This window comes from Lepisosteus oculatus, chromosome 17 (assembly GCF_040954835.1).
Source record: "Lepisosteus oculatus isolate fLepOcu1 chromosome 17, fLepOcu1.hap2, whole genome shotgun sequence".
NCBI lineage: Eukaryota > Metazoa > Chordata > Actinopteri > Semionotiformes > Lepisosteidae > Lepisosteus > Lepisosteus oculatus.
The window spans coordinates 20,215,015-20,242,579 of record NC_090712.1 but is presented as its reverse complement, the minus strand read 5'-3'; the positions used below and the strand labels follow the sequence as shown (position 1 = coordinate 20,242,579).

General features: G+C 38.1%; 1 protein-coding gene across 4 annotated transcripts in view; it reads left to right on the top strand.

Annotated features, from left to right (window-relative positions):
* khdrbs2 (KH domain containing, RNA binding, signal transduction associated 2) overlaps window positions 1–27,565 on the top strand; it is a 123,588-nt gene that overhangs the window by 36,988 nt on the left and 59,035 nt on the right. For all 4 annotated transcript variants that reach the window (XR_001480350.2, XR_001480349.2, XM_015363141.2 and 1 more), the window contains exons 3-4: window positions 18,516–18,632; window positions 25,568–25,714. Coding sequence is in view for 2 of the 4 variants with exons in the window: in XM_015363141.2 (XP_015218627.1) it covers window positions 18,516–18,632; window positions 25,568–25,714 (264 nt within the window). In the remaining 2 variants the exon portion in view is untranslated. The remainder of the gene's footprint in view (window positions 1–18,515; window positions 18,633–25,567; window positions 25,715–27,565) is intronic.

Sequence of the window (27,565 nt, the reverse complement as noted above, 5' to 3'; positions counted from 1 at the left end):
TTCAGAGTTTTATATTAAAGCTATAAATTCAATAGTCATGTATGGATTTTTTTATTACTTTAGAACTTGGCAACTTTAAGAACTTCAGTTCAAATGAACCTAATATATGCATATCAATACCATGTTTTAAATTAAAAATGAACCTGAAATGAAGCATAGTTCTTTCATACTTTATCTTTGTGACTGCTGTTATTATGGTCCTGTGCCACAGTAAAGTCCTACACTAAAATAAAGGCTGTACATAACAATAGAGAGGTCATGGTGATGTTATGTTAATGGAACAACATACCCAGTGGCATTAAATTATTTTTTATGGCCATCTTAAAACGAATGATCTTGCCCATGTTGGCACTTAATTATTTCATATAGAGTGGCATCATACAGTATGAGGCACAGTGGCACAGTGGTTGTGCACACATTGCTGTCACTTCAAGTCAAGTTCATTTCTGGACCTGGGGCTCTGTCTCTATAGAGTTGGTATGTTCTCTCCATGTTCACTTGGTTTTCCTCTGGGTGCTTTAGTTTCCTCACACAATCCCAGAACATATCAATAGATTAATTTGCTTCTGGGAAAGTACTGTATGTGTATCTGTTTGTGTGTGTGCGCTCTGCCATTGAGTGGTGTGTAATTCGGGGTGTACCCTGCCTTGTGTCTGTTACTTACCAGGATAAGATAAGATCACTTTATTGTCCATATACAATTTCTTGTATTAGGATTTTGTCTTTTCGCATACCCCAGCTTGCTCTCCATTAAACACAGACAGGGAGAGAAGCTTGGGTCAGAGCACAGGCAGCCCTACTTGTCCGCTTCATGGCGGAATTCTGCTTCAGTCAGCTCCTTAATTTTTTAATTGGTATTTAACAAGCATATAAACAATGAAGAAGGGAGGCGCAGTGGCGCAGTGTTGGCATTGCTGCCTTGCTGCCCTGGGGCCCTGGCGTGCTCTCTGTATGGAGTGTGTTCTTCCCGTGTTCATGTGGGTCCAAAGACACGCTGGTGGGTTAACTGGCTTTTGGGAGAGTTGGCCCTGGGGTGAGTGTGTGTCTGCTCTGTGATGGACTGGCGTCCTGTCCAGGGTGTATCCTGCCTTGTGCCTGTTGCTCCCCTGCAACCCTGTATTGGATAAAGTGGTTACAAAATGGATGGATGGGTAAACGATAAAGTATTAAAGGGCTCCAGTGGACTGCATTGTTCTTCATACTTCCCACTGTAAATCGAAGTGACTATTTCCATCCCTTTACTTTTTGATTTTTTTCATCTTTAATTTTGAGTTAGAAGTATAGAATTATATATTATATGCATGTTTGTCACATAATACGTATTCCTGACTTGAGTTTTTCTTTGAATTATGAAAAGTAATTAAATATGAAATCTCTCGGAGAGGCTCCTTTCTATATTAAACACATTTAAGATCTCTAACAAGCCTGGTATGAAAGTCTCCAAGGAGTCACAGCTTTGCAGTGTCACAGTTTGAATTCAAGTAAACTGCAGAATATTCCTTTGATGTCCTCATTAACAGGGGGCTGATTTTAATTTGTTTGTTTGCGTATACGAGCACAGGCTGACTTTGTGTGTGTGCAGGATTCACAAGCCATCGTTGAAGTATGGCAGATCAGTATGTTCATACTTTTACTGTTTGCTGATAACTAGTGTAGTTTGCTATCCTCTCCAGGTCTGCCAATAAAATGGAATGTGTTTTTCCTACAAAATTGTGTGGATAAAAAGTTTGGACTTTTGTTTTTTCTACTGCATGTACCAAGTACTGCATACAGGCTGCTAGTTTCTATACCCTTGTATACTCTATGTAAAAATCACTCCAGCTCCTCATAGGTAAATTAAACCCAAATCATTGCAGGGCCCACAATTTTTAAATTAATCCTGAAAAAGATAGTAAATGCTCTGTTAAACAAATGGTCTATATACAGCATAATGCTGTGCAAACATCTAATTGCATTGTTCTACTCCTTTAATCTTATTTCATTTATTTCTTTATTCTGAAACAAAATTCTTCTGTGATGATCTTCTCCTTAACATGTAACTATTTTAGCTATATTTTTATAAGCTAAAAGTTAATTCTATGAGGTCTTTACTTAGTAGTCCAAAAATAAATATATTGAGAAGAAAAATTATATTCATGGCAAGAAAGATGTGATAATGGGTCAGTTAGATTTGATTTATTAAAGTGATGGATTAACTTCTTCAGCACTTTATATTGGCTGCTCATGTGTGGTTTACCTGGAGTTGTTGTCATCAAATTTTTAAATGTCTGATGTAAAGTGAATTAAAGATGCTAAATTACAAGGTTGGTTTCTTGTTTCTCCTTACTCAAGCTAAGCTGCATTAATAACTGTCAAAGATAGTAGAAAAGAATATTGCTGAGTAAACTGTTGATGCTTTGTAACATACAATTTGTGTAACTCCTGATTGTATCTAGTCTGACTTTAGATTTGCTTTAGTGTTGCTTTAAAAATGTTTGAATATACAGTGTTTATCCTGTCTTCAGACACTGCATGTTTATTTATGCAAGATACCAGAGATTGTATTAAAATTCCTCTGTGATGGTGTCAGTTGTTATAAGTCAGATGGTCTGCAGCAGAATCTGGCTGCCATGCTCTGCTGACTGCCACAAAAAATGCATAGTCCCTACTGCTAGAAGTTTCAGACACCATGCGATGCAGTTATAAGTCACAAGGAGCTTGTCTCTTAGCTGAGGTCTGGCTGAGAATGAATTGGAGCACTGGAGATACCTTATGGTAATGTCAAAGATACAGTTTCCATGGAAACATTCTCATTCTGTTTGGGGATTTTAAAAAAAAACATCAATCATTGGGGTGGTTTCTATACTTCATGACAGTCCTTGTCCAAACTGTTTTATGAATTATAATAATCCCTGTGCTGCTAAATGTAATTATTTACTGTCAGTAACAACATTAAGGAAAAGGACTCACAGTGGACCATAGTTGTGATACCCTGTCTTTCTTTCCCATCTCCAGCCTTGTGCAGTATTTGCACAGTGAGGGGAGGTGTTCACATTAGAATGCAGAAAAATCTAAGAACAAAGAGCAGCTATTTAAGCACCACGATTCTCAAAACAATAAGCTCAAAGATATTCACCACCAAAAAAGCTACAGTGTAAAACTAACCTGAGGCTTATTTATATAGTAGTACATACTTACAGCTTAAATTTGCAACTTAGTAAATACATTTGACTAGTTATTAAATTAAACTAAGGAAGTCCTAATTTTCCGAGCATTGACATATGTGATAGAAGTACACAGGAAGAAAAGGAAAATCCACCATTTGCCTTCAGTGATGACAGCATGTCACATACTGTACAGTATGAAAAATTCAGAAGAGGGTATCATAACACAGCAGTGAGGCAAGGCCTGTGAGGATATGTTAGTAGAACAAGTGTTAGTGGTTCTTTGTTACTTTAATTTTACACAGCTGAAGCATTTTTTCAGCCTTGCTATGTCCCGCCGAGCTGAGGTATCACCAGCCTGTCATGTGAGAGTCATTAAAACTCCAGAACACCGCTGTGATGTATGACCCAGGGATATGCAAATTTCCTGCTCCAGACTGCATTTTTCATCCTGTCAGCTGAGTGCTAACTCTTGTTACCAGAATAGGTAGTCCAGTGTATCACATTAACAACAAAAATATAATTACTTTTTTTTCCATTGTCAAACCTGCAATCTGTAATGAATGCAAAATCATAGCTAAGTCAATCAGTGAGATGTCAATCAGTGAGATGAGACTGTTTTAATGATAAATTGTTAGGAGGAAGGTAATCCGCAGGTTTTTGCAGCTTCCAGCTCATTCAGGACTTTGGTCAAAAGGGTCAAAGATTTACAGAGAGAAAGACTGACAGTTCTGAAAGCAGCATGCTGATCCAAATGTTTGCAACCAATATACAGTGTATAGACCATTGAATATTTCATCGATGTTGCTAGATATAATAGCAATGATGTGAAGTTTATATCACATTGAGGACCTAGTTTCAATAATTGCTATTGAGAAATTGAAAATTAAAATGTTTTTTAAATGCCCCACATTGACATACCTAATACCATAATATATAAAATGGGCATAAAATAAATACATTTTCATTTTCAAAATGCATCACAATGAGACCACTTTAATTTAGCAGGTTTCAGGCTTTTAACTCCTTTCTGTTGGTCAGTATTACTCTGCACTAATAATATCATGTTGGGTCATATTAATGTTTCATTGCAATCAAATGCTTCCTTCTTTTTTCTTGGTTCCCTAGAGGTGGTCTGTTTTTGTTCCTCTCAACTGATTTCTGCCTTCTGGTTTCTGTCACATCACTTTACAGCCTGTCAGCTGGGGAAAGAAGCTGTAATGCACTTGCATACAGGAAACAGGTCATCTCATATATACATCTCATATCTTTACCACCTTGCAGCCTGATCCCATCAGACATACTGTAAGTGTTTACAATAATACATGTATATCTCATGTTAAATTGCAGGTTTGTTTTGCAATTTAGTGATCTTGGCCTTTAAGGATCTTGCATAATGCAGCTTAATACGTTGACCTCCATATTGTAGTCAAGGGAAATATCTGTATCTTACATTTTAAAGTAAAGGTACCACCATCTATCTTGATCTTGTCAGATCTTAGAAAGTAAGCAGGGCTGGAACTGGTCAGTGCTGGCATGGGGAAACCAAGAGAAAACCAAAGAGAATTTAAGAGAAACCCAGGCTTCTTCCGTAAGTGACATTGGTGGACCAGTGGATGGTACACAATCTTAACAACACTACACCATCTGCTGTGGGAATGCTGGTGCATAGTGACTGTCACACATCACCCAGTTGAGTTCTGTAATTCGCTGGAGGGCGAAGTGAGTTCCCTCCTGTATGTGAAGTTGTTGGGGATCTTTGGGATGAAAAGTGCTATACAAATGCAAGAAGGTAATACTATATGGCAAGAAAGTGCCCACTCCATGTGGTCACAGCAAGCGTTTAATCCATCTGAGCAGCCTCCTGTGCTTCAATACATTTGATTTTATAGTAGAATAAAATTGACTTTAAAACTATCTTCCAGGTTGTGCAATTCACAAAGAGGTTTGCTTTTACAAAAACCTGCCAAACAGAATGTTTTCTGAATATTTTATCACCTATCCCAGTAATATTCCTAGCAGAGACACACAACAACACTCATCATCACACATAATTTCATAGCAATCTTTCCCCACCACATGAAAATAAGCTGCTCTGTATTTCTTGTAACAAACAATTAAAGAATAGAAAATGAAATACCCATTATTTAGAAATTAAATGTAAAGCAAAGGACATAAAAGAAGTTAATTAGTATATACCTTTCAAATATTTAATTTAATCTTACAGTAAAGAAGAAACAATGCTAGGACTTTGAATATTTAATGTAAATTGGCTTTCTCCAGCATTGTTGGACATCTATTTACAACAGTTAAGTCTGTATATAACTCATTTCTCACACAGCTGAAACTGGCCCTTATGAACAGTTATGATTTAGGCTTATCGGCTTCAGTTTATTATGACCTTTACATCAAGGTTCAGGTGTGCTTTCATGAGTAGAACAACCTTCCTGCTGTGCAATCAGGGAAATTTGTTTACCAAAAGAGGACCTTCATCCTAGAAAGGTGTTTTCTACAGATAAGACTGTAAGTGCGACCTCAGATCATAAAAAGTTGAACAAACTGTCTTAGAAATGATCTAAGTACATGGTTGAAAACAGTTTGCACAATTAGTTAAGTGAATTAAAACTCAATGAGTGAGCAGTGAATGTTTTTTTTCCATTCTACAGTAAAATTAATTTATCTGAATATTGTTACTAGCTGCATAAGACTTCAGACCAGTTTCCTCTGTGTTGTGTTAATATATCTCTGCTGACCATCTGTGTCTGACTGCTGCACACAGCTGAATTTCCTTAATAGAGTTCTGAAGATCAAAATGAAATGACATTTCAGGAGGTCTTGTTACTGCCCTGAGCAAGGTAAAAACATCTATCACTACATTCAGACCGGTCTCCAGCAGCTTAAAGATACTTCGAAATAGACTGTATATTCAAAATTTCTTATTAGATTTTATCACTTTTTTAAGAACCTGAATGCTATGATTATGTATCAGTAATGATAGCATTATAAATGTATCAGTCTATAATTACAACACTTTGAGAACTTTACCAAGAAAATCACCATCTTTGAAATTGTATTGAACAAACATACTATAGTATAGGAATAGGTAAATAACTATGCATAGGTATAGCATACAGTGGGTAAATACACTGTGCTGCTGGTCATCGGACTGGCGTCCTGTCCAGGACCTACTCTTCAGTGTGCCCATTCCTTGCTGCGATAGGCTTCAGCTCCCCAGGCAGTTAGAAAATGGATGGATGACCGTAATCAACAAAGTTGCACAACAAGTGCAAATTGTGAACAAGTCGTATCCTGTTAAAGCCACTTGACAGCATCTGTGGCCAGAGCTGGAAACAATACTGTATACAGTACTTCAAGTATCTTTGTGAATTTGTTATTATAAGTTGTAACTTTCTTTTGTCGATCAGTATATAATGTGTTCCCATGATCTATTTTTCACTTTACCTGCTGAGTTAAACCCAAAGCTTATTTGCATTAAACAGCTTTCTAATTGATGGTTTCATTTACAGCCTTAACAAGTGACATTTAGAATTGCCATGAAAAATTAATCCAATGTACATTACAATTAAAGCATCTGTCTTTTAAACTCATTTAACCTTTTCCATTCAATAAAGCGATGCCTGGTTAAAAAAGAAACATCCATGGTTATTATAAAAGGAAAAAATGTTCCTAAGCTAAGTGACATTACAGGGGTGAATGATTTGACCTTATCGTTTCATCTGGGAGTTTTAATAACTGCAATACAAAATGATAAATTACTTTTTAAATCACACAATAAAGACATTTCTTGAATTTATGACATGATGGCGTGAAGATGAGTTTTATCTTTCATTATAATTATTGAGGTAAATAATACAAATTTACTTTAAACTTATAACCTGTAAAATATGTTAATGATGTAATGTACTGTATATGTACATGATCTGCTGCAGCCTCTATGACAGGTCCAGCAGTGAGCTGATGAGTGAAGTAGAGAATACTACAGTCTGGAAGTGCGGCAGTGGGAGGAGCCGCGGTGAGCACCGGTACAAGTCGACGCCCCCTGTGGGGGGGGGGGAGGAGGCACGGGTGGGAGCTTAGCGAGAACCGAGAATTAACACGAAAAGTGTGGGGGGGAACAGAACAAAAAGGAAAAGAAAAATGCGCCGCTGTGCACCGCGATATCCAGGCTGGACTCACCCTGTCTAGCGGGGTCCAGCCTGGGAAAGAACCGCTTAGCACAGCGGTAACCAGACTGGATTTACTCTATTGAATGGGCTCCAGTCTGGGAGATGCACGGCGGGATAAGCGAAAAGAAAACAACGGCCCCACAATCAGTCACAATCCCCTCCGGGCCTGTGTCTGGAGGGTCCTCCCCTTGCGGGGCTCCGCTCGTCACTCCCGGGAGGAGCTCAGTCTTAAAGGGCCCCGCAGCTGCGGCTCGTCCCTCATCAGCCGGGACAGCTGAGGTTACTACGGCAACGCGTCGCCCTTAATCCAGGGCTCCGCCTCCACTCTGAACACGCCCCCCCCCCTGCGTAACGCCACAACTAGTTAGGTAATTTTACTGTTCAATAGTAGAGAACTGTTGATACAGAGCTTTGGATACAGTAAACCATTTTGCTATAGTGGTATTTGTACATTACACCAACAACGTACAAACGTTTTGCCTATAGAAATTAATACATGTGAAATGGAGTTTGAATGGGTGCCTTGAGCTGTCTAATGGGTAGTCCTGCACTGGATTGCCTGATCATCTGCCTTCAACAATTTCTTTTCTATTCTCTACTTAGCAAGGTATCAGTCTGACACTTTTTAATCCTCCTGGGACTCATACAACAATCCAGTGACACATTTCAACCAGTATTTTTCATTTTTCAGCCTTTTGCCCAGCTATATCCTAGGTTTTGCCCTTTGTGGTAATCCTCATATCGAACAAGAGCTGGACAAGCTGACAAAACCAGCAGTTCAGAGGATGAGTTGGATACACTCCACATCCAGGCCGTTTAGACAGGGCACCCAGAGTAAAACGCTGATGCAGATGAGGAAAACCGAAACAGTTGACTTGACTGATTTCAGTGTACCTACTGAGCCATGAAAAACACAGCAAGGTGGAAATTGCTGGACCTAAGTCCAGTACTTGTCGGCTCACTGTTTAGGCAGTATCTAAGGTTAAAGACATCTTGTAAAACATTTAATCATCCAATCACCATCAGATTGAGGTGATGTGGAAAGATGAGCTCAGAGTTAAAGATACCTTTCTTTTTAACCTTTGAAAATCTGAGTGTTCATGAGATGGAATGATTTTTTTTGTACAAAAAATGTAAACAAACACCCTTACTGCTCAGATTGCTATCCAAAGGAGAGATTGGCTTAATATATATTAAACTTCAAAATATAGTGCATCTGTGAGTAACCATTGCTGACTTAAACCGCCTAAAGTAGCTAACAATGTTAGATGTGTATATAAATAAGCACAGTCATAGTGCTCTCTTCTTCCCAGAAAAAGAATGTAATTTATTTGAATTCTTTTTTCTCCTGATGTTTCAAAAACTAGGTTTGTTATGTGAAATAAATAAAGCCAAAGGCATAATTTGCTTTAATGATGCTGGAAGTGAATGACTCGGAGAGAAGCAAAATAACAAAACCATTAAGAGAGTCATAAACTCCCCAAAATAAAGTACAGAGTTTGACTGCAAATGACACGTAATGCGTTTAAAATTGTTCCAGTGTAGTCTTGTGCATTGATTGGTGTTAAAAGGTAAATGTATTGCTTGATAATAGATTGCTACAGTAGAAATTCCTTTTTAACAGCATTGCAAGCCTTTTCAGCAAAACATTGTTGATATCCCAATGCTGGTGTAATGTGACACATGGTATTATTCTCAAGAGCTTCAGCAGCTGTTTTTAAGTGACACTCAAAGGTGAAAGCAGTACTTTTTCTCACATAACTGGAGATGTTTCACCTTCAGTTACATTGAAAATCTGGTCACATTCTCTCAAGAGCCTTAGGATAGCTTCATCTGGTTGTCAACTTTAAGGTTACATTACTTTGTGTTTTTGTGGCTGCATTCTACATTATAGTACCTTGAAAAAAAAATTGAACTGTATTTAAACACATGTAGTCTCAAATGCCCCCTACATGCAAAGTAAATACTGTAGGTGTAACCCATTATTTCTTTCTGAAGTGCATACATCTCTTTTAAATACATTGTGTTTACTGACAAGACTGCCTGCACTTTTTGAAGTATTGTGTAGTTCAAAACACACAAAATGCAATTAAACTAGTTCCCAGTGATGCTAGTTCTTGCTGTCAAAGTTATAATATCATTTAGAAGTTAATTAAATAAAGCAGTATGGACTGCTTGCAGTTTTTCAGCCCTAATAGGAAGTAAATACTGTAGGTTACGCTGTAGAGAAATTGCAAATTAAATGTAACGTCCATAAAGTTATTCCTTATGATTTTGATGAACCTGCTGAGATCTAAACTATAAAAAGGGATCTTGTCAGTACAGAATAATAATGAAAGTTTCTTATAGAATGTGCTATGTACAATAAATGGATAATCTGTTAAATAAAAATAGGTAAACAGTGGACCTACATTCTGCTCATGATTGTCTTCATCTTGGCAAGTGTACTGTAGTTCAGCCTATAAAATATTTGAAAGAAACATTAAGATATTAGAAACTACATGGTAAACACAGTTGAAAAAAAATGCAGATGGTTTTAACTGCATTCTAAGACATATCTCAATGTAGACAAGAAGTCAATGTCCAGATGTCTCCTGCATACGTCATTACACACATTAGGTGATCACACTGAAGATCGCATCTGTCATATTCATTTCCTAGTAACATGAGATTTCAACATCCCCACACATTAAGGAACTTAAAGGTAAATTTGAAATCATTGAACTTTGCCAATACCAGGTATTAAAATTTACAATTGTATTACAAATATTGTCATTTTAAACACATTTATTGTGTGGTATTACAAAGCTATGCTGCTTGAGTTAAAACAGTATTTACTTATTTATCTACTAAATTCTGTTAAGCCTTTTTACCCAGAAAAGTTAAAACCATAACTCAAAGGTAAATAAATATTTACTCCATTTAAACTGGGTGGTATAGCAGTTAAGATCCAAAATCTTACTGACTGTAAAATATTCCCTGTAAAATAAAACTCTAACTGCATAATTGCACTTTACCCATTCTTGCATAAACGTAGGTATTTTCACATAAATTTTTGCTCAACCCTTAGCAAAGTTATGCTAGCTGTTTCTGCCCACAACCGATCCTGCTTTTGATGAGTTCTTAACCTTTTCGTTTTCCTTCCACTTGGTTCAGTGTTAATGAGAGATATTCATATAACACAATTGTCCTCCACACACACAAGAACATTCAAATTCCCCAGGCCCATCCTTTATAGGTCTGTGACGACAGCCTCACTCCCTCGAGTTTCTCCAATTTAAATCCCTGCAAAGCAGGAACAAGCCCTGGCAGCATTAAACCACTTAACTACTAAATACCTTTAGTATTAAATTTGGATACTATACAGAGTTCAAGGTACTAAGCTGTTTGATCATTACATTCAAATAATTTGACAAAATGAAAAATACATTTTCATTCATTACAAAAACACACATTCACCGCCTGGACTCTGTGTAACGAACAGTTCTTTCCGGACCCTATGCGGACGACACAATCCGACGGAGTGGGGAAACACTGGGGAAACGTCATGCAGGAAAACTGGGCTGAAGACAGGGGGGCGTGTCCAAGGTGCGCTGGTGCACGGGGGAGGTGTGGCCGAGGCGAACAATCCAAGAGTAATCCTTAGGGAATATCCAAAAACACACGAGTAAGTCCAAAACCAGAAGATCCATCAGAACAAGATAAAAACCACGAAGACCGGGTCGGAACCGGCGGACAGGGACAAGGAACAGGGGTTAAAACCTTAACGGGACCAGGCGCTTCCTGGTCCCGGACTCGCACGATATGGAAATCAGATGCAGAGCCCGGAAGAGCGTCAGCGCCTGGCTTTTAAGGTGGGCAGGGAATGGGAAACAGGTGCAGGGAATGAAGTCTTTAGTGAAAGGGCTGGAGCACCCTTAAGGAGGGGGGACTATAGTCGTGACACTCTGGCTTGGTCCCCTGTGTTTGTGCCCAAGATACAGTACAAATCCATGGACTTACATACGGAAAGTATGGCAGACCTGCTAATAAAGAAACTGTCGTTACAGCCAACCTGTCACTATAGGCTTCTATACTACTCCTAATTATCTAGCAGCTAACTTGTGGCACCTCACAGAAGCTCAGCAGGTGTGAGCCTGGTCAGTACCTGGATGTGAGACTCTCAGGAATGTGAAGGTTGCTGCTGGAAGAGGTGTTAGTGAAGCCAGCAGAGGGTGCTCACACTGCGGTCGGCCTGGGTCCTAATGCCCCAATATATTGATGGGAACACTTTACTGTAAAAAAAAGGCAGAATCCTTCAGATGAGATGTAAAATCAAGGTCCTGTCTCTGTGTGGTCATTAAAAAATTCCAAGGATGTTGTTCAAAAAGATTAGGGGTGTTACCCTAGTTCCTGATGAAATTACCCCCTGGCCTTTACAAATCATGGCCTCCTAATAATCCCCATCTATGAACTAGCTTCATCACTCTCGTTTACTCCCCACTGTGCCCTCAATGGTGTTGATGGAGGGGAGTCCCCATTACCATGATGTGCTTTGAGAGGAGTGTCCAGAAATGTGAAATATAAGTGTAAGAATAATTATTAATACACCTATCTGTATAATAACCCTAGGTACTGTAGGTCCCTTTTCAGGCCATTAAGTCCCATGGGGAATGGGGGGCAAGGGCCACCATTTTTCTCAACCGTCCAGCACTGGAGGCGGAGGTGATGGGGTCAGCATCACACCTGTGAACTGGCCTGTTACCCCCGGAAGGATTAACCCCGGTACTCACTTGGAACGCAGGCCGAGTGGACCTTGGAGCTGTCTGGAAGGAATTAGAGCAAGCTCCATTGGTTGACCCTACCTGGAATTGAACCCAGGACCTTCCTGTCAGGAGCTAGACTCCCTTGTCATTTGAGCTACCCTACCTATCCCACAAATTAAACTAAGAAATAGTTTGACTATGAATCTGGACCCTCTCTCCTTATCAAATCAATGACTCCCTGATACTGATACTATCATAACAGTCAAAACACTGATTCCCCCACCCCAACAATAACCAAGGCCACCAGAGCACTTTTCCCCTGTAAGATTAAAAAATAATGATAAAAGAATTCCACTCTTCCAAGCCGATAGAAAGGTTCTGAGTGCATAAAACATGATTAAGACCATGCTTTGTAAAAAAAATACATAATTAAATAGCACCAGGAAAGATTCTCACAAAAGAAACACAAGAGATAATGAGGTATAAAAAATGATCTGGCATTCCCCTTTTGTAACCAAACGTCAGTCACAATAAGGAAATGTGACACAAAAATCCACACAGACAAATGTATATGTGCACTTACATTTTGACAGTAGTGGTAGCATTTGCATTTACTGAAAATTTCTCCATATGTTGATGATGTTTGCACAAATTGCTGTGTACCTCTTCAGCTGGTAATTCTGTGTTTGACACTGCAGAATGTAATAAAAATAACTGTGTAGGGGATCTAAATAGTAACTGTCCAAGGAAAGAGTCACGCAGAGGCTGCAGAGTGCACTTGGTGGAGCTACAAACGTCATTAACCACTGAACTGTGATCTCTAATAAAACCCAAATTGCTCACCATGGAGCTGGAAAGTTGCTCCAGACATTCATTAGTTTAATGAAAACAGGGCTCACTTTAGTAGCAGCCCAGTGGAGTTGAATTAAGAATAGTGTTTGTCTGCAGTCAGTGACCATCTGTTCTAGGGCTCACTGCCAGTTGAGAAAAAATGCCAATATTCATGTTGAACAAAAGTCTATGAAATCACATTAGTCGCAACTATAGAATGCCTAGATAAGCATGCTCTACATTTGTGAACATTTCAAGGTGGAAGGGTTTTGAAGTTGCATTGCCCAAGCAGTTACACTAGAGCCTTTGACGTAGGCATCCGAAACAGAGCTTACAGCAAAGAATTAGGGTAGTTACATTCCCTCATCCAGTATCTTGAGTGAGTCTGCATCACAGCTGGAACGGGTTCTTATAAGCTGTTACACAGCAGCGGGTGAACCAGCACTAAGGAAGAACAGTAGCTTAGATCCTGTTTGAAGGATCTTAACTATGCAGACGACATCCTCCTGCTCACAAATCATTAGAAAGACATGAAAGGGAAGACAGGCTGAGATGGTCCTAAAGTACTGGAAAAACAATGCTGATATAAACAAGGATGAAGCTAAGACTCTTCAACAACAATGTCCTCAGAGTGCTGAAAGCTTGGAAAGAGACAAGCTAGAGACCTTCCAGAACACACAGTAAGTGTCTGCAGAACTGCAAAGCTTACTGTCAGTTGAAAAGGATAAGATAGGTTTGCAAAATGCCACCAAAAGCAAACCCAACATAGCCCTATACTGGACACCAGAATAGAAGCCTCAAGGGCCCTACAGAGACATGAGGAAGAGGAGTCAACAGAGAGATGAAGGGATGCAGCCTCATGTGGAATATCATCATTAGACAGGCTACAGATCTACAGCAGTCACACAGTCACGGTTTATGTCATGTCGACATGAGAAGGACTGAATGAATGTCAATGAATAGATGAGTAAGGAACTGCATTCTTCCAAGTAACAAGGAGTGGATTGTTTTTACTGGGGACCACAGCTTCACCTTCCAAGTCCCTCAGTTAATGATAATATTGTTCTAACCAGTTTGCATTTGTTACCTTGTGAAAACAGAAAGAAATTGCCTGGACACTACACAATGTTGTGGTGCCTAACGTGTAATGGCAAACATTGCAGTTTTCAAAAACATGACTGTGCTATACAAGTGAACTTCAGCTAAGCTTGGATTTTGCAATTGAAGTCACTGATTGAGATGCCAGAATTGTAGTCTCGGTGACAATCCATTATAAATGAATGTAATAGGATGAGAAAAGGTACACATGCTGTAGTACTATACACTCCAAAACATGTTTATTTTCTTGTCAAACATAGGTTTAACCTCCCAAACAAGCATATTTGAAGGTGGATACCATGAAAATGCCCTTATTGCACTTAACTACATGTAATTGGCCACTGTAGTTAGGGAGCTTCAAATCTATAAATACAATTATAGGTAAACTGTGAATTACTAAAAGTAACTGTGACACTAATTGGTACAGTATGTCACAGATTATTGTCTTCAGATTTGTCAGATTTCTTTCAAATTTTCACAACTAAATGTTTAATGTTTTTCCACTAGTATCATGAGAAAATTAGAAAGGTTCAATTGAACGAGAGGCATATGGCCCATATAGTTAGTTTGGTTGTGAGTAGATGATTTATCCAAGGATATCATCAAGCTATTTCTCAACATTGGCATGTCTGTACTGCTTTTTCCTGACACCCACAATCCTGTGTGTAAAAAAGTGGCCTCCATTCTGAGATTTAAATTCCCTTAGTTTCCATCTGTCTTTCGGTTTGTGTTTTACTAGTGATTCTTAAGAAGTCCATGTGTACAATTTATCAATGTCTATGATGATTTTGGATACTTCAATCAAGTCCTTTCCTTTAAGTGTGGAAATGTATCATCTCATTTTTCTGTGGAATGATTACAGGGCTGCCATCTTTTTTGGTAACATTGTGACCACAATTGAAGGTAATATTCTAATTGCCACTAAATGATGTATTACTAGTGCATTTTGCAGTTTTAACATAACATTTCAGCTCTCTGGTTCTTTACTTTTAATGATAAATCATGACATTTGGATATAATATATTGTTTCTTGAAAAGGTCTCAAATTTAAAAATTACATATTATAATTGGTAGTCTGCAAACCCAATGATTCACTAAATGTCATCTGCTACTCGTTTTCCCAGTCTTTTTGACTACATATTTTTTTGAATTATCATCCAATATAAAGTATATGAATTGACATTCTCTATAGGCAAATTGAAAATATACCTTTTTAGAGGTCCTCCTATTTTGGTATCATCTGAACTCGACTAGTTAATTGCAATACCAAAATACAGATCTTTGTTATAATTGAAGGAAGCTAGGTTCCTGGTCAAGATCGCTGTGGTAATTCAATATTTTCTTCACCCCAGTTTAAACATTCGCCTATCTTATTTGTATGCTGTTTTCTATGTACCGGTTCTAAGTTTAAACATATCCGTTGCTTTTAATGCCTACCCCCTGCAAGTTCGGAATTAATTTTTAATGAGGACATTCTGGGAGTTAACTCCACTGTTGCACTGGAATTAACCATGTTGGGCCTGTAATTTAATCGTCATCTTCCAGGCGTCTGTATAGGCACTCTAATCTCAGCAATCATTACTTAACCAGCATAGGATCTGTGGTTAACTATGCAATTAGAAAATAAATATGATTTATTCATTGGTAAAAATCATTAAAGCAATTTGCAACGAATAAAAATTCAAAATGTAGGTAAAAATTCTATTAAAAAAAACATTTCATCAGGGCCAGATGCTCACCTGAGCACAGGCTGTACTTTATGATCACAGGATCGTGCCACTAGCTGACTGACGGGGAATCCCGACGTGACTGCATACAGCTGAGTACTGATGAGGGTAGTGTTAGTCACGGAAGCAGGTCTTGACTCCCGTGGAGTGCGTTATTAAAGACCCTATGTGTACGGTATAATCCGTAAAAGACAACGGGGTTAGGATTGGTGGACAGACGGGGGTGGTGCCTGTAGTGAGCAGGTGCACGGGGAGTGTAGGAGGTAGCAACCAAGTCCAAGGAAATCAAAAAGGGAAGTCATGGAGCATTCCGTAATCCAAGAGCCGCGAGATCCATCCAAAACAAACGGTTAAAAGGGGGAACCGGGTCAAAACCGGCACAGGAACAGGAACTAAAAACATAACGGAACCAGGCGGTCAGGACGCCGGTGAAAAGGCCTGCCTTTGGAGAACCCAGAAAATAGGCGAGCCTTGTGGCGTCCATCTTCCAATACTGAGCCAGAACTGCAGAGACGCTAGGCTTTTAACCAAAAAGCAAACGAGAAGCACCAGGAAATAATAGAAATTAATCATAACAGACAGGGGTAGAAGCGCCCTCTAGAGGAGGGATGTGGAACGTAACACCAGGGCTTTCAGCTTCCAGCCACAGTGACCCCTGCAGAGATTGCATAGGGCCAGTATGAGGCTCTGTTGCACACTATAAAAAGGTAACACATGCTATTAAAAGGAGCACACTTTAGAAAGAGGGAATGGACACTACAAAAAGACCAGTCGGAATTGAGTCATCAAGGTGGTGAAAGATGTCTTATATTTTTCAAGTTCCTTTGAGAGTTTTTACTTTGCTAACTTATAGAAGTGTCCTCTTTTTCAATTCCTATGCAAATCTGATTCCATTATGTTGAATGGAAGGACTATTTGAATGTTTAAGTGTTTTTAAATTATTTAAATCCCAAATGTTCTTCTGTTAGCTAGCTAGTTAGCATAAACGTAATCAGGCCTGTACTGCTAGCTACAGTAGGTATTTCATGAAACAAGGAGACATGGTGAACTGGTTTAATTCACTCAGTGGGGTTGATTCAAATGCCCATTTATTCAAATGCATTCAGTACATTTTTCACCTATTCCTACATTTACACTTTGCAGATCATCTATTAGTTGTTTTTCAATTTCCTTCAAACCAGGGTCTTCTAAAACAACTGAATTAATTTCTGCTCTTCCTCTATACATATGTTTAGTTTACACAGAAATCCAACAGCTAGCCAGCTCTGAACCCATGACACAGAATGAAGAGAGTAGGAGGCAGAGAATGCAGTGTATCTGTCTAATCTCACCTACCCCAGAGGCATCTGACATGCAGCATCCACAGTCAGTGTATTAAACCAAGGGCTGAACAACCACAAGTGTGGAAATTAAATTATGTAACTGCAGCTGTTATTCCATTGAAGGAGAAAAATGGCAACAACAAGGTAAATGGTGTGAAAGGTGTCTCAGATCATTAGTATCGGTCCTGAAATATAAAAGATTAGGTTTTGAAAATTACATTGCATATGATATTCTTATTACAAAGTTGAAATTTCAGTTTTTACATATACTGTACCGTAAAACGTAAATTTGTTAAATTTCCCACTCTTTGACCTCCACTGTGCATTTGACTAGGAAAATCTGCAAGCTTTGAAACATGTTTGTAGAGAGGTCTTTTCTCTTAGTTTGTTGGATTTTCTCCAGTACTATATACCTGGAATCATAAGAAAGTTACAATCTTTAAGAACTGTCATTACATTGTGAACTCTTCATATACTGAAGATATACTGAAGAAACATATCTTGTGCTTTCAAGGTTATAATGAAGTTTAGAAAGGGAAACTGATTTTTGTTGAAACAGGCAACGTTTCAACAACTTTTTGTTTAAAAATTCTAAATTACCTTCAGGTTGATATAACCTGAAAAAATCTGTAACACAGAACAAATTTCAGAGCAGGGTCAGCAAATTACTTAAATGGTAAATTGAAATACATGTACATAGAGTATTAATAATATTTTCAGAATGGACTTTAATCATGTTTGGTTACTGCTCCAGAAACCGAGCCAGTTGCAGGCACCAGAAGCAGTAATTCACTGTTAATGCCATGCCTTTTGTAGTTCTGTAAAGTATTAGGGTTTGGGGGCAGCAAGTCGTAAAAAAACTAACCTCTATTTCAGCAGTATTCTACAATATTTCCTGAATTCGGACACGACTGCAGTGCTTCTCAAATGTTACTTGGAGCCCCAGGGCAGGTAATTGATAGCACTTCAGCTGTAAAATATTGCTTGATTTCCCATTGGGAAGGAACTCATTATTTTTCGCTTCTATCTGGCATCTGACCTCCTGATCATCCTGGAGAACTTTGTTAGCCTTTGCATGTATTGGATTTCTTCACAAACCCTAGTGCTGATCCCTGATTTCAAGGAATGGTACACGACAGTGTGAGAAACGACTGGCCGAAGCAATAGGGTCAATGGGTGGGGCACAGTTTTGTAAGGCAGTATAAACAGATTGAATGTTCTGAAAAATGTAGAGAGAAGAAGAGAGCATATGTCTGAATGTCTTTCATTAAAACATCATTTAGAAGCAAGGTTTTGCAGACTTTTCTCCCTTATAGACAACTTTTTATTTCCACTAACCAATGCGCCCTGTGTGCTCCTTAAAGATGTACCATTTTGTAAAGTGCTAAAGTTACAATAAAGCCATGAACAGAAATCACACAAACAAACAACAAATTCTGTTGCCGTTTTGATTTTCTTGCAGTTTAACTTTGTTGGGAAATTGCTGGGACCAAGAGGAAACTCACTGAAGAGATTGCAAGAAGAAACAGGAGCAAAAATGTCCATCCTTGGGAAGGGTTCGATGCGAGATAAAGACAAGGTATGGATGTTAACTGGTAACTCTGTACACTTATGTTTTTCAGAATACGTCATAATTTATCTTTCATTAAAGGTGCACGCAGATAAAAGTCATATCATCATTTGCTGGTTCATTTTGGGTTAATCCTGTATTTCCTTTTGAAAAGCCCCATGCAAATGAACCACCTGCTTTGTTGATATTTTAGGTTTCTTTCAAAATGTAATTGTAAGGTAGATTGTAGGCATTGCTTAATATACTTTGATTTAATATTGCTAGCTCTCCCAAACCAACCATAAAAGAAAACAATAGAAAACATTTTAAAACCAGTAGAAGTATCAGAAGGAAAAAAATGACTTTATAGTGCTGGGAAATATCCCAGTCCCAGTCCAATACTACAACACTTATTAAGGATAACCATTTTGAAATGAATGCTGTAGTCCAAATCTCTATATGTCTTTGTTCAATGACAGTGCAGAACTATTACAAACCATAGACAAATGGAAACATATAACTCCCATGAACTGCCGCAGTAATGGAGTCCTATGGGATGGTTTCTTTACTAATACAGCATTCTGATAATTGGCTAAGACTTCTCTTTCCAAGACAGTGAAGTCCCATAAATATAATAGTATAATGAGCTTAATCACTTACAAACATATCTCATGAGGAGGTACATTTTCAAACTGCAATATAAAGGAAACAAAACCTGGTCCTAGTTATTCCTCCTGTGAATACAACAGAGGGGAAATTATGCAGAAAAAAGTCTACCTTTACTGTAAGTGCATCTTCAAAGTAGCCATTACTATAAGAAATCTTGTTCAAAGTAGAGCAAAACAATATCAACCCATGTTTCCTGGATTACATTTCCCACAATTGACCATGCTTGCTTTAGTAAAGCTGCACATACACATGTGTGATCTGCAATCAGGGGCCTGCCTCAGTGTGCAAGCTACAAGGGAACAAGAAGAGGTTAAAATAAAATGGAAGAAGAATGTGCTGGAAACACAAGAAAAGAAAAACATGAAAAAAAAACTTTCTTCTTTCATTTTAGCAGGGAATTAACCTCTACTTGTTCATATAAATAATATACACCTTTCCTGCGGAAGCAATTCATCCTGCTGACTTTGGCTCCCAGGAGTTCCTTCCTTCTCTTAAACTATGGGCAGGATCAGCAGAAGTGGCCCCTGGTAGAGTAGGGGTATTACTCTAAGTCTCCAATTACTCCTGGTGAGAACTACAGAGCACTTGTTAGTCAAGACCACCTTAACAAACAGTCTTAGTGGAAGACAAGATCACATAGACCAGACAGATGAAAGTTCCCTTTACCTTTAAAGGCTGAAGAATGTGGATTAATGGGACCTTGTGCAAGCTAGTGGTTGTATTGCTGTGCCATGACTTAGGTGCACAAACCTCCCGGTGCAGAATCCTCTACAACGATCTTCACTGCCCTGTTCTTCCTCTGTCTAACCTCTAGGCAGCTGAGCTCAATGGTTTTGGTAGCTTATCAGTAATTGAAATCTAACTGGGCATTTTTTTGTCAATTAGGCTTAGTGAAACAAGATACACACATACTCATTTACTAATATACTATGTATATATTTACATACTATAAATATTTTACATACTATCATACTTATATTTCCTCAATATTACAAATCTCAAATTATTCCAGAAATGTTTCAAGCCCTTTTCCTAAAAGAGCAGCCTTATAGGAAAATATTAACATAGGAGAGATTTACCTTTTGAAAGTCTAAATATGTTCCATATTTTTATCTATTTCCAGTTTTGACATTTGTTTTTTTTTCATTTTTGTCAATTTCATGTCCATTATTACAATGTCACCATTTTACAAGAGATGTTAGAGTGGGAGTGGAGCAACTGCACTGTATGCAGGAGTAGAGGAAAAAAGGAAAAGACAATATGCAGAATGGAAATGATGGAATGAGTCTAAGGGGAAGAACTTTTTTGGGCCTTCAATAATTCACCCTGGAGACCTTAAGCACAGTGCCAGTGATTTAGTGTCACCACCTCAGAAAATAATAATGGCATCGGCAACAAGAACATGTGTCTATCCAGATGCCAGGACATCAAAGCCCCCATCATTTTATTGCTACAGCATTGACAAAGCAGTTATCTGTGCATATGTGATGTTTAGCCATTGGGAAGACATCCTTGGTGATTGGTGATGATCATTAAGGATGGAAAAGGCATAGAATGGATGTGTAAACTGAGCTTGCAAGAAGTGTGCTGCCAGTAACTTTAGTGCTAAACCACCCACATGTGATCTGGGAATTGTCCTGCACTGATAAAACTTCCATTTATATTAGCATGGGGTATCTGACATCTCCCTTGCAAATGTTGAGGACTATGAACATCTGAGATTATTTTCTCGGTCATTTCTGTGTGTACAGTATATACAAATTTACTGTTTATAGCACCATCGTGACTTTGAGAATTCATTCAGCAGCAGTGCAGAGTTGTAGTTAGGGCTTTGCTCCAGGACAGAGGCTTGTAGGTTCATAGTCCAGGTGGGATGTTAGCTGTTGTACCTTTCAGTAAGGTACAGTACTTCACTCAAAGTGCTCTGGGAAGTGCTTCGCTGCATAAGTGGGTCTCCAAGTGGTCACTGTAAATGAGAACTTGTTCTCAAATGAGGTACCTGGTAAAATAAAGAAAAAAATATCAGCAGTGGTTAACATTGTACAGTATAACAAGGCGTGTACATCCATCTTTCAAAGATGAACAAGTGGCAAGCCTATTTTTCTCTATTAAATGTATTTTTAGCAATGCATTTTAACCATTATATTTAGGGAACTGCTTCATTTTGTTTTAATTCTTTCTTCATTACAGCATTGAGGACTCATGCAGATTATACCAGATTAAACAGAAATGAATGTAGCAAAGCAAATCTGTCACCATGTTTCTTAGGTCATTTTTATGTATATTGGTTTGCAAGGTCTAATTGTTTAATGAGCAGTAAAGTGTAATTTCAAGGCTGTGGCTTTGTATCTTCACTACTGTACTATCAGTTTTAGAACATTCCTGATGGATAATAATCTTCCTACTCTGAAATATTAATCATTCCCATTCTCCCCTGATTGAATAGTGTACAACACTTGAGTCTGACATTTATGTGTTTACAAAATCAATACAACTGTTGAGCTAGAGTTTAATCCTGGCATGGTTTTGCGTGTCTTCAGCAATTTGTGGTTTCTCGGTATCACAAGGTTTTAATCTACTGAGGTATTTTGTTATGAACTTCACTTCTGATATTCTGACACCATTTAGAGCTCATCATCAATAATTCTTCATATCAGAAATACTGCATGACTGCTACATGTCTGACATAATAAATGTATGATGTGCAAAACAAGTCATTTATTGCAAGGAATTTGATTTAAAAATAACATTTCTCTTTGGGTGCAAAGGTAGCAGGAAAAGCTAAACACAAAAGCAAATTTGGAGATACCACTTGCAGGCAATTATATACTGCAGTTTGTCATTACAAAGCAGACAAATTATACACATGAAAAATGTAAAGATGTGCATGTTGCAATACCCCAGTTCTTAAGTGTGTCAAATTTGTGAGCAATGGATTGTTGAATCTATTAAATGTTTTCAAGGAATGGCATTCCGACTAGGCATAAGCAGGGGCTAGACTAAGAACAGTTCTCCGATTGTGGTTTAACTGTGTACAGTACTAATATTTAAGAACAAACTTAAAAAAACAAACTTAAAAAAACAACAGCAACAGCATGTTAAAAAAAGGCTGTACAGCAAGGAGGCATTTCCTTAACTTAATTTTAAAGTTTTGGATTGGTGACTTAAAATGCGGTATCCCATTAGTAATAATGATATTGCTGCATAATGGATTCAGAATCCCTTCATAACTGCAACACAAGACATAATAATCACATGGATAATGCTTTTATTGGACATGATTTAGGGGAAACTTGGCCAGGTCATTGGGGTAACACCCATACTCTATTCAAGAAATGCCTAATAATTCTTAATGACCATAGGGAGTTAAAAACTCATCCAAAGGACTTTTTGTTTTTTACAGTATAGTGTCACTTTATCAGGGCATTAGGACCCACCAAGACAGCAGTGTGAGCACCGCCTACTGGCTCCTCTAACACCTCTTCCAGCAGCAGCTTTAGCTTCTCCATGAGTCTCCCATCCAAGTACTGGCCAGGCTCACACCTGCTGAGGTCCAGTGGGCTGCCAGTTATAGGTTGCAGGGTGATATACTGTAGCTGCTGGCTACATGTGCAAACTCAAATTAGGTTCTGCCTCAGCCATGTGCTGAAGTAATCACAGCTTCCATTTGTTCATATTTGTTTTGCTTTGAATGTGCAGAGCCGGTTGTATATACTGTATAACAAATTATAACATTTAGGTTGATTTAAAGCTAAATAATGTGAAAGCTATACAAGGGTCTAAATATTTATGTAAGGCACCTGTTTCATTTGCTCATGAGGAGCAAGTGGTGTTTATCTACCTTGTTTCTTCATGTACTGCCATTTGTTTGCAACTTTCCTGAAAACATTAGCAATAAAACAAAAATCAGAAGATCTGTCATTTTATAAAATATAATAAAGCCTCCTGCTGTATTTGGATTGAACCACTTCAGAAAACTTTGAAATTCTACCAGAAAGATTGCCCTGATTATGAAACAATGCTGCATTTTGCTCACGGATTGACATAAAAAGAAAATTTAAAGCTTTCGAACATGATGCACAACAAATGTTAAGCCATATTCTTCTCAGGAGATGACATGCTGGCGAGCTGTCAAATTATCCTTTCACATCTGTCCGTTTTTGCATCACCTGACAAATTTGACATTCTCTTAAGAAGACTTGCTCACTTTTGCTGTAGTCTGTCTCTGTCTTTTATACCCAGTATATACAGTATTTTCAAAATACACAGAACATATATAGTACCGATATATTAAAATTATGTCAATGTACTATACCTATACGTATAAAAACATACTTAATATATGAATATTAACCAAAATGATTTATTTGCATAGAAGGTTATCAGTTAATTTTGTGTCATTGAGGTCTATCGTTATTGCATTACATTAGGCTGCATAAGTTGCAATAAAACAATCAAATTTAACATTTCCTCTGCAACAGGAGAACACATAGTGTAGGTAAGGACTACTTTTTTTGATGGCTGCAAGTGAAAGACTATTTATCTTGGGATTATGTCAGTATTCTGGTCACAGCTAAAGGTTTATTAGGCCAAATTGTGCAAGATTAAATGCAGAAGACAATATTTATCAAATTTCATTTCAAGTGAAAAGTCTGAGTAACTGTTTTGACATTGTGAAGTTTTTTTTTTCTTTCAAAATCAGAAAAGTCTATATATGAAAATGAAAAACCTCTGACTACTAGTGGACATTAGAAGTCTTATGTGACGTGTAGTGCTCTTTGAAAGTGTTGTGGAAATGAGTAGATTGAAATCTGAGAGAAACAGTACATGTTCTTCAGGACACTGGTTCCCTGCAACAAGGTGCCCTGTACTCAGAATGCATTTGCTTACTGATTATTGTTAACTGGACAGAGGACTGTCTTTCATGTCTCCCTCTAGCACAGGTAGCGTGCAGCACAGATTTCAGTGCCCTCTTTGCTTGATCTGTGTAGCTTCTCTGCTTATTTTAAATGTTTTCTGCTTTACATCACTTAAATAAATCCCCCACCTGGTCTTAAACAGCAGCTCCCTTGTTTAAACATTAGGCAGGCTTCCCAGTGCTGCCACCCCTTCCTCTCCCATTGCTCTCCTCTCCTTAGACATGATTGTGATGACTCCTAATCAACGTTTGATGAACACCCATATCAGACCTTGATTGAGAGTGAGTTAATGCTCCAGGGCTCATTTATGAAGGACAGTTATTCAAATTTAATAGCTTGATTATAGAACAGAGTGAAAGAAAAGGGCATTCTTCTTGAAATGATTGCTTGAGAGAAAGACATAGAAGCTGCAGCACTTAACACTGCAAACTCAGTTCTCAGGTCCTTGGCCTGGAAAACTGAGATAGGGCAGTTTGCTGCATGTTTTTTAAGATTAGTGTGATTACCAAAGTGCTTGAAACCATTAACGTGAATCAGGTGCTTTTAAAAAGCAATCCTGGGTCACTGTCATCTCTCACTTTCCAGATTCAAGTAGCATTTCCTAATAATCAAGAGCCTATGTAGGTGTGTGTTACTGATAGAGTAGCTGTTGTCGTTTTCTACATCAAAGCCCTTGAAGCCTTGATTCTAGAGCTACACCAGTGTAATGAAAGTGAGAGAATCTACACAAGAAGTTAATACAGGCAGCTGTAATTACTGGCTCTCTGTAGAAGAGTTAGCAGTGACCTTCAGCAATCAGTAGACTTTATGAAGGTGACTGTTTGCTGAAAGTGGGATGTAATGTGTCTCAGAAGAATCACAAGGCAGCAGGGAATTCAAGGCTACCCACAAAGATGTTTTTTAGTTATTTCTACTAGCCTGCAATTTGCCGAAAACTCATTGTCTGTGACAAGACTGTTGTCGATTTAGGAAGTCCTTTTTAGTGGCAAAAGCCATTTAAAACAGTATTTGAAGAATAGATTAGAGAAACCACATTTGTGAGAGGGGATGTTTTAGTGCTACTTACATTACATTTCACAATTTGTGAACAATAATTTGAAGGACATTCCAAAATGTACAGTAAATAGTTATGTGGATTGAAAGGCAGGTTTCCCATTCCCAAATGTACTAATCAGTGACGTACTGTACTAACTGTACTTACTGTTCTAACTCCGTGTTTTGCGGGTAAGAGCCCCAAATCTGCAGAAGACTCTAGTAATTTAGGGGAACCCTCCCCCCCCCCTCCCCTGCAATTCCATATTTATTATGTATGTCTGGATACTTCTAATAATGCAATAATCAGCTAATTAGTTTGCTTCAACCTATTTTTGTTCACAGGAGGAAGAGCTAAGAAAGAGTGGAGAGGCGAAGTATGCCCACTTGAGTAACGATCTTCACGTTTTAATTGAGGTTTTCGCTCCACCTGGAGAAGCATATTCCCGGATGAGTCATGCCCTGGAGGAGATTAAGAAATTCCTAGTTCCAGTAAGTGAAGCTACAGCCTTTCTTCCATTTGAATTAGAAGGAAGGTGATACTGTATTCTGATTAGAGTTTAGAGACTAGAAATGTGTTATAATATTCTTTTAATCTGTGCATGGTCTTTTGCTTGTACTATTTTATGGTTGACAAACTATTAGAAAACACAATTTAATAAATGCTTACAAAAATGCTTAAGAAAATTACATTCTAGAGGGAAAGATCATGCAATGTCGTGGGAGGCAAATGAGGGGCCATTCTTGAAAAGACCATAAGTGAAACTAAATGTTCACCATTTCTTACAAGTGCCCAGTTTTGGGCTTGCATCACCTTACTGGGAAGCCTATTCCTGACAACTTTAAGTTAGTGTCAAGAAGAAGTTCCTTCTTTCCATCCTAAATTAATTCCCTTTTAGTTTCTTATTTTTGCCATGTCTATGCTTCACTACTGAGTATGTTATAGTCCCCTGAATTAACCCCATCTACAGTTTACCCCATAGGATTGTATTGTATGTCCTTGAATCAAATCACAGTCTTTGCTCTAGACAGATGAGATTTAGCTCCCTTAACTCATCTGCATATGTCAATACACTGAGACCAGGAAACATTGTTGCCTTTCTTTGAACTCTTTCTAAGGCTATAACACCTTTTTGTGGTATAGTGTCCAAAACTGGACAATTACATATTCAAAGTGAGGTCTGACTAATGCAATGTAATGCTTAAGCATAGCTTCAAATTTAAATTCCACACTTTTTTGCTATATACTCTGTTTGCATTTTTATTGCTGCTTACAGTCTTGATAAAGAATCTACACCAACATCCAGATCTCTTTCATGTGTAGCTTCCTACATTATCAGATCATTGATGTGATACAGTATGTATATGAAATAGTATATGTTCCTAAATCCAGTATGGAGCTATAAAAAGGTGAATATATTAATTCAGCATGTTTACTGCGCCTTTAAATTTTAATATTATTAATCCCCTATTACCTCTTATAATATTAAAGCCCACTTCTACTTATTTATTGTTAATGTACTAAACAAAGAATGAAATATTCTTTTCCGCATCCCTCTTGGCAGTTCCTATGTTTTTCAGCTGTGCCAGAAAAAAAATGCTGGCTTCTCTCAATTACTGTTTTTCTGTTCCCCATCACAATATCTCAATGTACATGAAAAAAGATTGGTTCCCCAATATAATAATGTCACCTTTGCTACATAACTAAATCACAAGAACTTAGACTCCGCAACGGCCAACAATCAAACATCCGTTCAACACCTACTTCCTGTCTGTGCTACAGCAAAGTGCATCCGTACTGCAACCACAATCAAACAGCAAATATCTACTGTCTCATCGCAAAGCAAGATACAAATACATCTATATACAGTATAGGGCAAAGAGTGGGTAATCAGAAAACAACATACAATAGAGCACTAAACAGAGGAGGCTGCTGGTCTCAGTGCAGTGTTTTTGGAAACAGTGACTGAATTTAACGAGCAGTAGTGGATGGAAAGGGTGATGCTTAGCACTATGGAGAAAGGAGACAAGTGAAATTACTGTCACAACAGTTGAGACCTGGTAAATGTAGGGGAAAAATTATGTTCTGACATAAAATGTTCTGAAATTTACAGTTCAGGTTCTACCACGAATACTTTTTAGGGTGCTTGATATTGTAAATACTGATTCATGTTGGTGATGGAAATTTACCTCCCATATTAAATATTCCTGATAAGAATCAAGCTTAAACAGCTTTTCCATTTCATTTTAACATGCTGTTTTGCACTAGGGCCAAGGGACACTGTGTACTGTGTGTATTGCTTCTTGTATCTAAGACCTCCAGCACTATAGGGATGTCTTCTT